The sequence below is a fragment of the Carcharodon carcharias genome, chromosome 3, assembly GCF_017639515.1.
Source record: "Carcharodon carcharias isolate sCarCar2 chromosome 3, sCarCar2.pri, whole genome shotgun sequence".
NCBI lineage: Eukaryota > Metazoa > Chordata > Chondrichthyes > Lamniformes > Lamnidae > Carcharodon > Carcharodon carcharias.
Genome location: NC_054469.1, coordinates 14,003,375 through 14,018,738, shown reverse-complemented (window position 1 = coordinate 14,018,738; position 15,364 = coordinate 14,003,375). Strand labels below are relative to the sequence as shown.

General features: G+C 44.6%; 1 protein-coding gene across 1 annotated transcript in view; it reads right to left on the bottom strand.

Moving 5' to 3' along the window:
* The window catches only part of arhgap39 (Rho GTPase activating protein 39), a 487,284-nt gene that overhangs the window by 20,935 nt on the left and 450,985 nt on the right, over positions 1-15,364 (bottom strand). Inside the window, exon 16 of the mRNA XM_041183281.1 lies at positions 2,388-2,587. Within this exon, the coding sequence (XP_041039215.1) occupies positions 2,388-2,587 (200 nt within the window). The remainder of the gene's footprint in view (positions 1-2,387; positions 2,588-15,364) is intronic.

Here is a 15,364-nt window from a genome sequence, read left to right as displayed (position 1 = left end):
TTCTGGAGCACAAATCTTCAGTACTGTTGCCGGAATATTGTCAGGGCCCATAGCCTTTGCAGTATCCGGTGCCTTCAGCCATTATTTGATATCAAGTGAATTAAATTGGCTGAAGATTGGCATCTGTGGTACTGGAGACCTCAGGAGATGGCTGAAATGGATAATCCACTAGGCACTTCTGCCTGAAGATGGTTGCAAATGCTTCAGCCTTGTCTTTTGCTCTCTTATGTACTGGGCTCCCCAGTAATTGAGGATGGGGATATTTGTGGAGCCTCCTGCTCTGGTTAGTTATTTAATTGTCTAGCACCATTCATGACTTGATGTGGCAGGACAGACAGGGAAGGTTGACAAGGCTAGAGAAATAGGCTTTGGTATGTGACATAATATATATGGCATAGTTCCGGTTGACTTCTGTTTAATGTTGAGGCCAGTAAGAAGAGCTTTGGAGTAGCCAAGCCTTCAGGTGACCAAGATGTAAGGGAGGGTTTCAGCAGCAGTGGAATGAGAAATGTTGAACAAAGGTAATGGTGTCTATAATATGGGGTTTGAAGTTCAGCTCAAGAGTCAAAAATGATACAAGTTCAACCTGAGTGAACAATCTAGAGAGAGAATGGGATTAGGGGATAATAAGCAGAGCTTCTAACAGAGGCTGAATAGGGCGGTTTCAGTATTTCTAACATTACATTGGAGAAGGTTTTTGTTGATCCGTAACTTGATGTTGCACAAGTAGTGACGATGGATTCAAGAATGAAGGCAGAGAAGTTGAGCTTGGTGGCATGAAAGCTGAAACCATGCCTCTAGATGATGGTGACAAATGACTACACGTCGATCGAGAAAACGAAAGGAGTACAGGATGAAATCATACAGGTTCACTCAATATGACTGAGGTGAAGGGGGACAGAAACCATTGTGGGCAATATGTTGAAGCAGAATCAAGGGCAATGCCAAGAAGGTAGATCACAGAGGGGAGACGGTGGGAGGGATGGCTGACAATTCACAGCTTTTGGAGGAGAAAGGTTTCAGGGGTGAGAGGAAATTTGTTTTGTGGGTCAAGAGAGGTGGTCTTTACAGTTGTCAAGGATGTAGGGTTTGAAGTTAGCTCAGGCTCAAACAGGATGAGCTGGTTCAAAGCTGATCATTCTTAGCTATGGTGTCTCTCTCATGATGAACTGCCCCAATAATCCTTCCAGCATATTAATATTAGATGTGAATGTTTTAATAAAATGACATAGCTATAAATGAAAATGAAAGCATACATTTTACAACCATATCAATCTGTCATGCACCATTGGCTTTCTAACCCATCACTTGTGGAAAGGCACATTTGTTTGCCCTTCCTTGTCAGCTTGGTTTAATTGGTAGTAAGCACTCCCTCTAAATCAGAGTTCAAGGAGCGTGTGTAGAGAATGCTTCTGAAGCACAAATTATACCCTTGGCCGACATTTCGTTGAGCACATAATCTAGAGCGGAAACTATCATAGTTTTACAGCACAGAAGGCAGCCTTTGGGTCCATTGTGCTTGTGCCATCTCTTTAATAGAGCAAACCAAATAGTCCCTTTTGAAATAAAAAGGTGTGTGTGTGTGCATGTGTGTGCACATGCAAATGTATACGTGTATGTGTGCATGTGTGCATGCACGTGCGCATGAAGTATGTTGAGATTACATATGCTATTATGCAGAACACAATGCCATTATAAATTCCCGAAATAAGAATTGTATTTGTTAAGCAGATCCGGGACATTAAATACATCAGGGAATTGTCTGTGATGAATGCTTTATTGGAAAGGGCAGACACAGCATGCAGTGTATTCTCTTTCTCACCCCGTTCTCTCGATTGCTTCTAATCTCTGACAAGTGCTAGTCAATTCCAATTACTTTCTGAAACCAGTCAATGAATTTCTTAGCTTTACCTACACCAATAGATGAAAAGGTGGTGGGTGGAGGCTTGTGTAGAGCATAAATGATTAGTTAGGCCAAATGGCCTGTTCCTGCGCTGTAGACTCCATGTTATTCATCAATGCTGAATGAGATTTTTTGGTGTTATTGAAAAAAATAGGTTGCTGCAGCTCCCCTTGGTAGATTACCAAATTTGACCAGGGGCATTGCTCCCTGGCAACCTGCAATCCCTGCTGGAAGTGTGTGCGAGGAAGACACTGAGATTGACAATGAGAGGCATCATAGCCAAACAGACTCCTAACATTTTCAGCCTAGGCACACTAGCGGAAGCCCAAGTCAGATTTGAAACAGGTCACCCATGAATGGTGGAACAGGCTCAAGAGGCTCCACCTGTTCCTAAGTTCCACTTGCCGAACGTATTGGAAGATTCCTGGTATGTGTGAGCTGTATCCAGCCAAAGGGTTGACAATAAACTGTCAGTAAATGTTACCTGAAGATGCCCTCAGTCTGTGCTCCATTGAGTTTCAGCACTTCCTCCGAGAGTCTGGTTTGGACCCACGGCAATTGTCGGTCTGGATAGTGCTCATGTTGCATGTTCATGATCTCGTCTAGGGAGCTACCAAACATGGAAGGGCAGAAAACAGCATTTGTGGCATGTCTGATCTCGTCTGCGTTGGGTTTCCGAAGTCCCTGTTTGGATACCAAGAAGAAAAGGCATTGTTCCTTTGTCTCTTTCAAAATTTACTTTTCATCCTGACATTCCAGTTTGAAGCAATGAGCACCAGGACAGGCAGTCTCTGGCCAAGGATTTCGCGTTCAGCTCACAATAAAATTATCAGAACAGACGGCAGACAAACAGATCATTCAACTTAACTAGTCTAGGTTGGTGTTTATCCCTCACATTAGCCTTCTCCCAACATATTTCATCTCAACCTATCAGCATATCCTTCTATTCCTTTCTCCTTCATCTACTTATCTATCTTCCCCCTAAATCCATCTTGTCAGGAACATATAATAATTTTCATTATATTATTGGAATTTATTGTCAAGTAGAGTAATAGTGGGGTCTGTGTGTCTGTGTGCGTGTTAATTGAATTAAAGGCAGTTGGTCTGAAGGCTTTGATGTAATAGAAGATAAGCTAGGTTTGAAATGTTAAGTAGGTAAACATAGGTGTAAAGGGAACATTTGCATTTTTTAATAAACCAGCCTAGATTGATTTCAAAGGAGCAGTGAAATGTTTAATCCAGCCAGGAGAAGTTAAGAAACAGTGTGTTATTTTTCCCAAAGATTACTGGTAAAATTGGTACCTTGATGGATTTGATTATTAGAAGGGTAAAGTCCAAAGACATGGTGAAACAATGGGAATTTGCATTCAAAGAGGAAAATATGTATAAGGGAGTGAAGGTTGTGTATAAGGGCAGGCATTCTAAGATCTAAAACAAGTGTGCAAAAGCCTCCAGCATTTACACCTCAAGCTGCTGTCTACAAAGAACTGAAGTTAAGAAAACTCACTTTGAATTGGATTGTTCAGGGTATCGTGTTTCTTTGCCTGGGTCTTTTAAAATCTGTGTGTCTTACTGTTGCCTTAACGAAAGTGTAACTGGGAATTAGGTTAACTCGGGGATTTAGAAGTTATCACAGTAGAAATTTGTAGATCTATGTATGTGCTTTAAAATAATTTCTTCTCTTAATAAAGGCTTAATTTAGTTTTGTAAAAAATCTATAAGACTCAATGGTCTTATTATTCCTGAATTCAAGGCACGCACCTCGAAATTTATACAAATTGCAAAAGAGTTGTGGCAGTTATTTCAAGTTTCCCTGTGGGATTTGAGCAGCTCAGCATTTACCAATGGCTGTGCCATAACAATCTTAACTGCTCCATGTGGTCCTTATCCATCACTCTCTGGGTAAATAGGTTCCTTTGGAATAATTTATTGGATTTCTGGGTGACTATCCTTTGGTTATGATTTCACCACCAACAGGTTCCCTATTTTAGCAAACTCATACCCAGCATCTCTGTCACGATTAAAATCTTGACACCCTTAGAAATTTGGAAACAGAGGAAGATTTATGGCACAGAACGAGGCTATTTGGCCCACTGCATTCTTGCCAGCCGAAAAAGAGCTATCCAGACTAATTGCACCTTCCAGCTCTTAGTTCGTAGGCCAGTAGGCTACGGCACTGCAAGTGTGTATCTGTCTCAGGATTGGTTGAGCCATTCAGAATGGACTGAATTTAACAAGCACGCTGTGATTAACCTGGAGTCATCCAATCCCTTGGAGTTCCATTTCAATTTGAGTTGGCCACCAGCATTAAAGTCAGGCTCTCCACGAGAAAGTCACCAACACAGACTGGATTGACTGAATGGCTTGTTTCTTGGCTTCATCTTTCTGTGATTTGACCATGTGCCCAACTATGCCTGCTCTGGTAAAATTGACTTTTCCCTCTGTAGATGGACTCTGTCTCCATGTCCTGGAACAAACTGAAACAGCAATGCTGTCTCATTATTCTGTAACAAGCTGGAACAGCAATGCTGTCTCACTGTGCTATAACAAGCAGGATTGGCAATGCTGTCTCACTGTGCTATAACAAGCAGGATTGGCAATGCTGTCTCACTGTGCTATAACAAGCTGGAACAACAATGCTGTTCCACTGTGCCGTAACAAGTTGGAAATGCAATGATGTCTAAGCATCTTGTAACCAGCTGGATCAGCAATGCTGCCTCACTCTGCTATAACAAGCTGGATCAGCAATGCTGTCTCACTGTGCTATAACAAGCTGGATCAGCAATGCAGCCTCACTCTGCTATAACAAGCTGGAAGAACAATGCAGCCTGAATCAGTGAGAACAAGCTGGAAAAGCAATGCAGCTTCACTTTGGTGTAACAGCAATGCAGCCTTACTGTGCTATAATAAGCTGGAGGAGCAATGCAGCCTGACTGTGCTAAAACGAGCTGTAAAGCAATGTAGCCACACTGTGCAATAAGAAGCTGGAAGAGCAATGAAGCCTCACTGTGCTATAACAAGCGAGGACAGCAATGCAGTCGCACTGTGCTATGTCAAGCTGGATCAGCAATGTTGACTTACTGTGCTATAACAAAGTGGATCATCAATGCTGTCTCACTGTGCTATAATAAGCTGGAAGAACAATGCAGCCTCCCTGTGCTGTAACAAGCTGGAACAACAATGCAGCCTTACTGTGCTATAACAAGCCGGAAGAACAATGCAGCCAAATGAGTTATAACAAGCTGGAACAGCAATGCAGCCACACTGCAATAACAAGCTGGTACAGCAATGCAGCCACACTGCAATAACAAGCTGGAACAGCAATGTAGCCTCACTGTGCTATAATAAGCTGGAAGAACAATGCAGCCTGACTGTGCGAAAATGAGCTGTAAAGCAATGCACCCTCACTGTGCCATAACAAGCTGGAACAGCAATGCAGTCTTACTGTGCTTTAACAAGCTGGAAGAACAATGTAGCCTCACTGTGCTGTAACAGCAATGCAGCCACAGTGTGCAATAACAAGCTGGAACAGCAATGTTGACTTACTGTGCTATAACAAGCTGGAAGAACAATGCAGCCTGACTGCGCTAAAACTAGCTGGAACAGCAATGCAGTCTCACTGTGCTATAACAAGCTGGAACAGCAATTCAGCCTCACTGTGCTATAACAAGTGAGGATAACAATGCTGTCTCACTGTGCTATAACAAGGTGGAAGAACAATGCAGCCTGACTATGCTGTAACAAGGTGGAACAGCAATGCAGCCTTCATGTGCTGTAACAAGCTGGAACAGCAATGCAGCCTTCATGTGCTGTAACAAGCTGGAACAGCAATGCAGCCCCACTGTGTTGTAACAAGCTGGAACAGCAATGCTGCCTCACAGTGCTGTAACAAGCTGGAACAGCAATGCAGCCTTACTGTGCTATAACAAGCTGGAAGAACAATGCAGCTGAATGAGTAAAAACAAACTGGAACAGCATTGCAGCCACACTGCCATATCAAGCGCATACAGCAATGCTGCCTCACTGTGCAATAACAAGCGAGGACAGCAATGTTTTCTCAGTGTGTTATGACAAGCTGGATCATCAATGCTGTCTCATTCTGCTATAACAAGCTAGAACAGCAAATGCTGCCTCACTATGCTATAACAAGCTGGATCAGCAATGGAGCCTCATTGTGCCTTAACAAGCTGGATCTGCAATGCTGTCTCACTGTGCTGTAAAAAGCTGGAACAGCAATGCTGTTTCACTCCGCTATAACAAGCTGGAACAGCAATGCTGTCTCCCTGTGCTGTAAAAAGCTGGATCAGCAATGTTGTCTCACTGTGCTATAACAAATCGTATCAGCAATGCAGCCTCACTCTGCTATAACAAGCTGGATCAGCAATGCTGTCTCCCTGTGCTGTAACCAGCTGGAACAGCAATGCTGTCACACTGTGCTATAACAAATCGTATCAGCAATGCAGCCTCACTCTGCTATAACAAGCTGGATCAGCAATGCTGTCTCACTGTGCTAAATCAAGCTGGAACAGCAATGCATCCTGAATCAGTGAGAACAAGCTGGAAAAGTAATGCAGCCTCACTGTGCTGTAACAGCAATGCAGCCTTACTGTACTATAACAAGCTGAAACAGCAATGCAACCACACTGTGCAATAACAAGCTGGAACAACAATGTAACCTCACTGTACTATAATAAGCTGGAAGAGCTATGCAGCCTGACTGTGCTGTAACAAGCTGTAACAGCAATGCAGTCTTACAGTGCAAAAACAAACTGGAACAGCAATGCAGTGCACTGTGCTATAACAAGAAGGAACAGCAATGCAGCCTGACTGTGCTATAAGAAGCTGGAAAAACAATGCAGCTGAATGAGTTATAACAAGCTGGAACGGCAATGTAGCCTCACTGTGCTATAACAAGCTGGAACAGCAATGCAGCCTTACATTGCAAAAACAAGCTGGAACAGCAATGCAGCCGCACTGTGCTATAACAAGCTGGTAAAACAATGCAGCCTGACTGTGCTGTAACAAGCTGGAATAGCAATGCAGCCTTCATGTGCTGTAACAAGCTGGAACAGCAATGCTGTCTCAATGTGCTATAACAAGCTGGAACAGCAATGCTGTCTCACTGTGCTCTAACCAGCTGGAACAGCAATGCTGTCTCACTGTGCCTTAACAAGCAGGATCTGCAATTCTGTCTCACTCCGCTATAACAAGCAAGAACAGCAATGCTGTCTCACTGTGCTATAAGAAGCAGGATCAGCAATGCTGTCTCACTGTGGTGTAACAAGCTTGCACAGCAATGCAGCTTCATTGTGCTGTATCAAGCTGGAACAAATATGCAGCCACTGTCCAATTAGAAGCCGGAAAAGCAATGTAGCCTCACTGTGCTATAATAAGCTGGAAGAACAATGCAGCCTGACTGTGCTAAAGCAAACTGTAAAGCAATGCAGCCTCACTGCGCCGTAGCAAGCTGGAACAGCAATGCAGCCACACTGCAATAACAATCTGGAACAGAATGCAGCCTTACTGTGCTATAATGCGCTAGAGCAGCAATGTAGTTGCACTGTGCTATAACAAGCTGGATCATCAATGCTGTCTCACTGTGCTATAACAAGTTGGAAGAACAATGCAGCCTGACTGTGCTAAAACAAGCGAGGACAGCAATGTTGTCTCAGTGTGTTATAACAAGCTGGATCATCAATGCTGTCTCACTCTGCTATAACAAGCTGGAACAGCAAATGCTGCCTTGCTCTGCTTTTACAAGCTGGATAAGCAATGCTGTCTGACTGTGCAATAATAAGCTGGAAGAGCAAGGCATACTCATTGTGCCATAACAAGCGGGTCCAGCAATGCAGCCTCACTCTGCCAAAACAAGGTGGAACGGCGATGCTGTCTCAATGTGCTATAACAATCTGGTGCAGTCTCACTGTGCTGTAACAATCTGGAACGGCAGTGCAGTCTCACTGTGCTATAACAAGCTGGAACAATAATGCTGTCTCACTGTGCTATAACAAGCAAGATCAGCAATGCTGTCTCGCTATGCAATAACAAGCTGGAACAACAATGCAGCCTCACTGTGCTATAACAAGCTGGAACAATAATGCTGTCTCACTGTGCTATAACAAGCTGGAAGAACAATGCAGCCTGAATGAATTGTAACAAGCTGGAAAAGCAATGCAGCCTCACTGTGCTGTAACAAGTGGGAGCAGCAATCAGCCTTAGTGTGCTATTACAAGCTGGGACAGCAATGCAGCCACATTGTGCAATAACAAGCTGGAACAGCAATTGAGCCTCACTGTGCTACAACACACTACAGCAGCAATGTAGTCGCACTGTGCTATGACAAGCTGGAACAGCAATGCAGCCACACTGCAATAACAAGCTGGAACAGCAATTCAGCCTCACTGTGCTATAACAAGCTGGAATGGCAAATGCTGCCTCACTGTGCTATAACAAGCTGGAACGGCAAATGCAGTCTCACTGTGCTGTAACAAGATGGAACAATAATGCTGTCTTGCTGTGCTATAACAAGCAGGATCAGCAATGCTGTCTCAATGTGCTATAACAAGCTGGAACGGCAAATGCTGCTTCACTGTGCTATAACAATCTGGATCAGCAATGTTGTCTCACTGTGCTATAACAAGCTGCAACAATAATGCTGTCTCACTGTGCTACAACAAGCTGGAAGAACAATGCAGCCTGAATGAGTTGTAACAAGCTGGAAAAGCAATGCAGCCTCATTGTGCTGTAACAAGCGGGAGCAGCAATGCAGCCATAGTGTGCTATTACAAGCTGGGACAGCAATGCAGCCACATTGTGCAATAACAAGCTGGAACAGCAATTGAGCCTCACTGTGCTACAACACACTACAGCAGCAATGTAGTCGCACTGTGCTATGACAAGCTGGAACAGCAATGCAGCCACACTGCAATAACAAGCTGGAACAGCAATTCAGCCTCACTGTGCTATAACAAGCTGGAATGGCAAATGCTGCCTCACTGTGCTATAACAAGCTGGAACGGCAAATGCAGTCTCACTGTGCTGTAACAAGATGGAACAATAATGCTGTCTTGCTGTGCTATAACAAGCAGGATCAGCAATGCTGTCTCAATGTGCTATAACAAGCTGGAACGGCAAATGCTGCTTCACTGTGCTATAACAATCTGGATCAGCAATGTTGTCTCACTGTGCTATAACAAGCTGCAACAATAATGCTGTCTCACTGTGCTACAACAAGCTGGAAGAACAATGCAGCCTGAATGAGTTGTAACAAGCTGGAAAAGCAATGCAGCCTCATTGTGCTGTAACAAGCGGGAGCAGCAATGCAGCCATAGTGTGCTATTACAAGCTGGAACAGCAATGCAGCCACACTGTGCCATAAGCTGGAACAGCAATCGAGCCTCACTCTGCTATAACACGCTAGAGCAGCAATGCAGTCACACTATGCTATGACAAGCTGGATCAGCAATGTTGACTTACTGTGCTAACAAGATGGATCATCAATGCTGTCTCACTGTGCTATAACAAGCTGGAAGAACAATGCAGCCTGACTGTTCTAAAACAAGTTGGAAAAGCAATGCAGCCTCCCTAAGCTGGAACAGCAATGCAGCCTTACTGTGCTATAATAAGCAGGAAGAACAATGCAGCTGAATGAGTTACAACAAGCTGCACAGCAATGCTGCCTCACTGTGCAATAACAAGCGAGGACAGCAATGTTGTCTCAGTCTGTTATAACAAGCTGGATCATCAATGCTGTCTCACTGCTATTACAAGCTGGAACAGCAATGCTATCTCAATGTGCTACAAAAAGCTGGAACAGCAATGTTGTGACACTGTGCTATAACAAACTGGAACAGTAATGCTGTCTCATTCTGCTATAACAAGCTGGAACAGTAATGCTGTCTCATTCTGCTATAACAAGCTGGAACAGCAATGCTGTCTCATTCTGCTATAACAAGCTGGAACAGCAATGCTGTCTCACTGTGGTATTACAACCTGCATCAGCAATACGGTATCACTGTGCTTTAACAAGCAGAATCAGCAATGCTGTCTCGCTATGAGATAATAAGCTGGAACATCAATGCTGTCTCACTCTGCTATAACAAGCTGGAACAGTAAATGCTGCCTCGCTCTGCTTTTACAAGCTGGATAAGCAATGCTGTCTGACTGCAATAATAAGCTGGAAGAGCAAGGCATACTCATTGTGCCATAACAAGCGGGTCCAGCAATGCTGTCTCACTGTGCTGTAACAAGCTGGATCAGCAATGCTGTCTCACTGTGCGATAACAAACAGGATCAGCAATGCTGTCTCACTGTGTGATAATAAGCTGGACCAGCAATGCCATCTCATTGTGCTGTAAGCAGCTGGAACAGCAATGCTATCTCATTGTGCTGTAACCAGCTGGAACAGCAATGCTGCCTCACAGTGCTATAACAAGCTGGATCAGCAATGCTGTCTCCCTGTACTGTAAAAAGCTGGCTCAGCAATGTTGTCTCACTGTGCTGTAACCAGCTGGAACAGCAATGCTGTCTGACTGTGCGATAACAAGCAGGATCTGCAATGCTTACTCACTGTGCTATAAGAAGCAGGATCAGCAATGTGTCCACCTGTGCTATAACAAGCTGAAACAGTAATGCTGTCTCACTGTGCAATAGGAAGCAGGATCAGCAATGCTACCTCACTCTGCTATAACAAGCTGGATCAACAACGCTGTCTCCCTGTGCTGTAAAAAGCTGGATCAGCAATGCTGTCTCACTGTGGTGTAACAAGCTGGAACAACAATGCCGTCACACAGTGCTATAACAAGCTGGAACAGCAATGCTGTCTCACTCTGCAATAACAAGCTGGAACAGCAATGCTGTCTCATTGTGCTATAACGAGCAGGAACACCCAGGTTGTCCCGCTGTGCTGTAATAAGTTGAAAATGCAATGACGTCTCACTATCCTGCAACCAACTAGAACAGCAATGCAGCCTCACTGTGCTATAACAAGCTGGATCAGCAATGGAGCCTCACTGTGCCATAACAAGCTGGATCAGCAATGCTCTCTCACTCTGCTATAACAAGCTGGAACACCAATGCTGTCTCACTGTGCTGTAACAAACCGGAAATGCAATGATGTCTCACCATTCTGCAACCAGCCAGATCAGCAATGCAGCCTCACTGTACAATAACAAGCAGGAACAGCAATGCGGTCTTGCTGTGCTCTAACAAGCTGGAACACCAATGCTGTCGCGCTGTGCTTTAACAAACTGGAAATGCAATGATGTCTCACCATCGTGCAACTAGCTGGCACAGCAATGCAGCCTCACTGTACTATAACCAGCTGCAGCAGCAATGTGGTCTCACTGTGCTATAACAAGCTGGAACAGCAATGCAGCCTCACTCTGTAATAACAAGCTGGAACCGCAATGCTGTCTCACTGTGCTGTAACAAGCTGGAAAAGCGATGCTGTGACACAGGGCTATTACAAGCTGGATCAGCAATGCTGTCTCTGCGTTGTAACAAGCTGGATGAGTAATACTGTCTCACTCCGTTATAACAAGCAGGGTAAGCAATGCTGTCTCACTGTGCTAAAACTAGCTGTATTGGCAATGCTGTGACACCTTGTTGGAAATAGCTGGATCAGCAATGCTGCCACACGGTGCTATAACAAGCAGGATCAGCAATGCTGTCTCCCTGTGCTGTGTCAAGCTGGATCAGCAATGCAGTCTCATTGTGCTCTAACAAAGAGGATCAGTAATGCTGTCTCACTCTGCAAAAACAGGCTGGAACAGCAATGCTGTTTCACATTGATATAGCAATGCAGCCTGACTGTGCTAAAACAAGCTAGAACAGCAATGCAACTCCACTCTGCTGTAACAAGCTGGAACAGCAATGCAGCCTCACTCTGCTATAACAAGCTGGAACAGCAATGCAGCCTTACTGTGCTATAACAAGCTGGAACAGTAATGCAGCCTCACATTGCTATAATAAACAGGATCTGCAATGCTGTCTCACTGTGCATTAATAAGCCGGAACAGCAATGCTGCCTCACATTACTATAACAAGCTGGATCAGCAATGCCACCTCATGGTGCTATAACATTCTGGAACAACAATGCAGCCTCACTGTTCCAGAACAAGCTAGAAAAGCAATGCTGTCTCATGGTGCTATAAGAAGTTTGAACAGCAAGGCTGCCTCACTGTGCTATAACAAGTGGGAACAACTCTGGGGATCAAAGGTTACGGGGAGAAGGCGGGAGAATGGGGTTGAGAAACTTATCAGCCATGATTGTATGGCAGAGCAGACTCGATGGGCCAAATGGCCTAATTTCTGCTCCTATGTCTTATGGTCTTATCAATGAAGCCTCACTGTGCTATAACAAGCTGGATCAGCAATGCCACCTCATGGTGCTATAACATTCTGGAACAACAATGCAGCCTGACTGTTCCAAAACAAACTGGAACAGTAATGCAGCCTCACTGTGCTATAACAAGCTGGAACAGCTGTACACACTCACTGTGCCATAACAAGCTGGATCATCAATGCTGTATCGCTGTGCCAGAACAAGCTGGAACATCAAAGCTGTCTCACTGTGCTATAACAAGCAGGAACAGAAATGCAGTTTCACTGTGCTATAACAAGCTGGAAATGCAATACACCCTCACTGTGCCATACTAAGCTGGATCATCAATGCTGTCTCGCTGTGCAATAACAAGTGAGGAGAAAAATGCTATCGCACTGTGCTATAACAAGCGGGCAATGCAACGGAGAATCACTGTGCCAATACAAGCTGGATCAGCAATGCTGCCTCACTGTGCTATAATAAGGTGGAACAGCAATGCTGTCTCATGGTGCTATCATATGCTGGAACTCCATTGCAACCTCTCTGTGCCATAACAAGCTGGAATATCAAAGCTGTCTCACTGTGCGATAACAAGTTGGGACAGTAATACTGTTGTGCTGTGCTATAACAAGCTAGACCAGAAATGCAGTCTCACTGTGCTACAGCAAACTGGAACAGGAAATGCTGCCTCACTTTGCTATAGCAAGCTGGAAGAGCAATGCTGTATCACTGTGCAATAACAAACTGGATGAGCAATGAGGTCTCACTGTGTTATAACAAGCTGCAACAGGAATGCAGCCTTATTGTGCTATAACATGGTGGAACAGCAATGCAGCCTCACTGTGCTTTGACAAGCCATATCAGCAATGCTGTCTCACTATGCATTAGCAAACTGGAACAGGAAATGCTGTCTCACTGTGCTATAGCAAGCTGGAACAGAAATGCTGTCTCACTGTGCTATAACAAGCTGGAACAGTAATGCTGTCTCACTGTGCAATAACAAGCTGGAACAGTAATGCACCCTCACTGTGCTATAACAAGCTGGATCATCAATGCTGTATCGCTGTGCTAAAACAAATGGGTACAGCAATGCTGTCTCACTGTGCCTTAACAAGCTGGAACAGCAATGCTGTCTCACTATGCCATAACAAGCAGGATCAGCAATGCTGTCTCATTGTGCTGTAACAAGTGGGATCAGCAATGCTGTCTCACTCCGTCATAACAAGCAGGATCAGCAATGCTGTATCATTGTGCTGTAACAAGCAGCATCAGCAATGCTGTATCATTGTGCTGTAACAAGCAGGATCAGCAAAGCTGTCTCACTCCGCTATAAGAAGCTGGATCAGCAATGCAGCCTCACTGTGCCATAACAAGCTGGAACAGTAATGTTGTCTCACTGTGCATTAAGAAGCTGGAACAGCAACGCAGCCTCACTGTGCCATAACAAGCTGGATCAGCAATGCTGCCTGACAGTGCTATAAAAAGCTGGATCAGCAATGCTGTCTCACTGCTATAACAAGCTGTTACAGCAATGCTGTCTCACTGTGCTATATCAAGCTGCAACAGCAGTGCAACTTCACTATAACAAGCGGGTACAGCAATGCAGCCTCTCTGTGCTATAACAAGCTGGAAATGCAATACACCCTCACTGTGCCATAACAAGCTGGATCATTAATGCTGTCTCACTGAGCTTTAACAAGCGGGTACAGAAATGCTGTTTCACTGTGCTATAACAAGCGAGTACAGCAATGCAGCCTCTCGTTGCTATAACAAGCTGGAAATGCAATTAACCCTCACTGTGCCATAACAAGCTGGACCATCAATGCTGTCTTGCTGTGCTATAACAAGCGAGGAGAAAAATGCTATCACACTGTGCTATAACAAGAGGGCAATGCAATGGAGCCTCACTGTGCCATAACAAGCTGGATCAGCAATGCTGCTTCACTGTGCTATAACAAGTTGGAACAGCAATGCTGTCTCACTGTGCTAAAACAAATGGGTACAGTAATGCTGTCTCACTGCGCCATAACAAGCTGGAACAGCAATGCTGTCTCATTGTGCTATAACAAGCTGGAAGAGAAATGCTGTATCACTGTGCAATAACAAGCTGGATCAACAATGCAGCCTCACTGTGCCATAACAAGCTGGATCAGCAATGCTGTCTCACTGCTATAACAAGCTGCAACAGCACTGCAACCTCACTGTGCAATAACAAGCTGGATCAGCAATGCTGTCTCACTGTGCTATAACAAGCGGGTACAGCAACGCTGACTCACTGTGCTATAACAGCGGGTACAGCAATGCAGCCTCTCTGTGCTATAACAAGCTGGAAATGCAATACACCCTCACTGTGCCATAACAAGCTGGATCAGCAATGCTGTCTCACTCTGCTATAACAAGCTGTTACAGAAATGCAGTTTCACTGTGCTATAACAAGTGGGTTCAGCAATGCAGTCTCTGTGCTATAACAAGCTGGAAATGCAATACACCCTCACTGTGCCAGACCAAGCTGGATCATCAACGCTGTCTCGCTGTGCAATAACAAGTGAGGAGAAAAATGCTATCGCGCTGTGCTATAACAAGCAGGCAATGCAATGGAGACTCACTGTGCCATAACAGGCTGGATCAGCAATGCTCCCTCACTGTGCTATAATAAGGTGGAACAGCAATGCTGTCTCATGGTGCTATCACATGTAGGAACAACATTGCAGCCTCTCTGTGCTATAACAAGCTGGAACATCAAAGCTGTCTCACTGTGCGATAACAAGTTGGGAGAGCAATACTGTTGTGCTGTGCTATAACAAGCTGGATCAGAAATGCAGTCTCACTGTGCTATAGCAAACTGGAACATGAAATGCTGCCTCACTTTGCTATAGCAAGCTGGAAGAGCAATGCTGTATCACTGTGCAATAACAAACTGGATGAGCAATGAGGTCTCACTGTGTTATAACAAGCTGCAACAGGAATGCAGCCTTATTGTGCTATAACATGGTGGAACAGCAATGCAGCCTCACTGTGCTTTGACAAGCCGGACCAGCAATGCTGTCTCACTGTGCTATAGCAAACTGGAACAAGAAATGCTGCTTCACTGTGCAGTAACAAGCTGGAACAGAAATGCTGTCTCACTGTGCAATAAC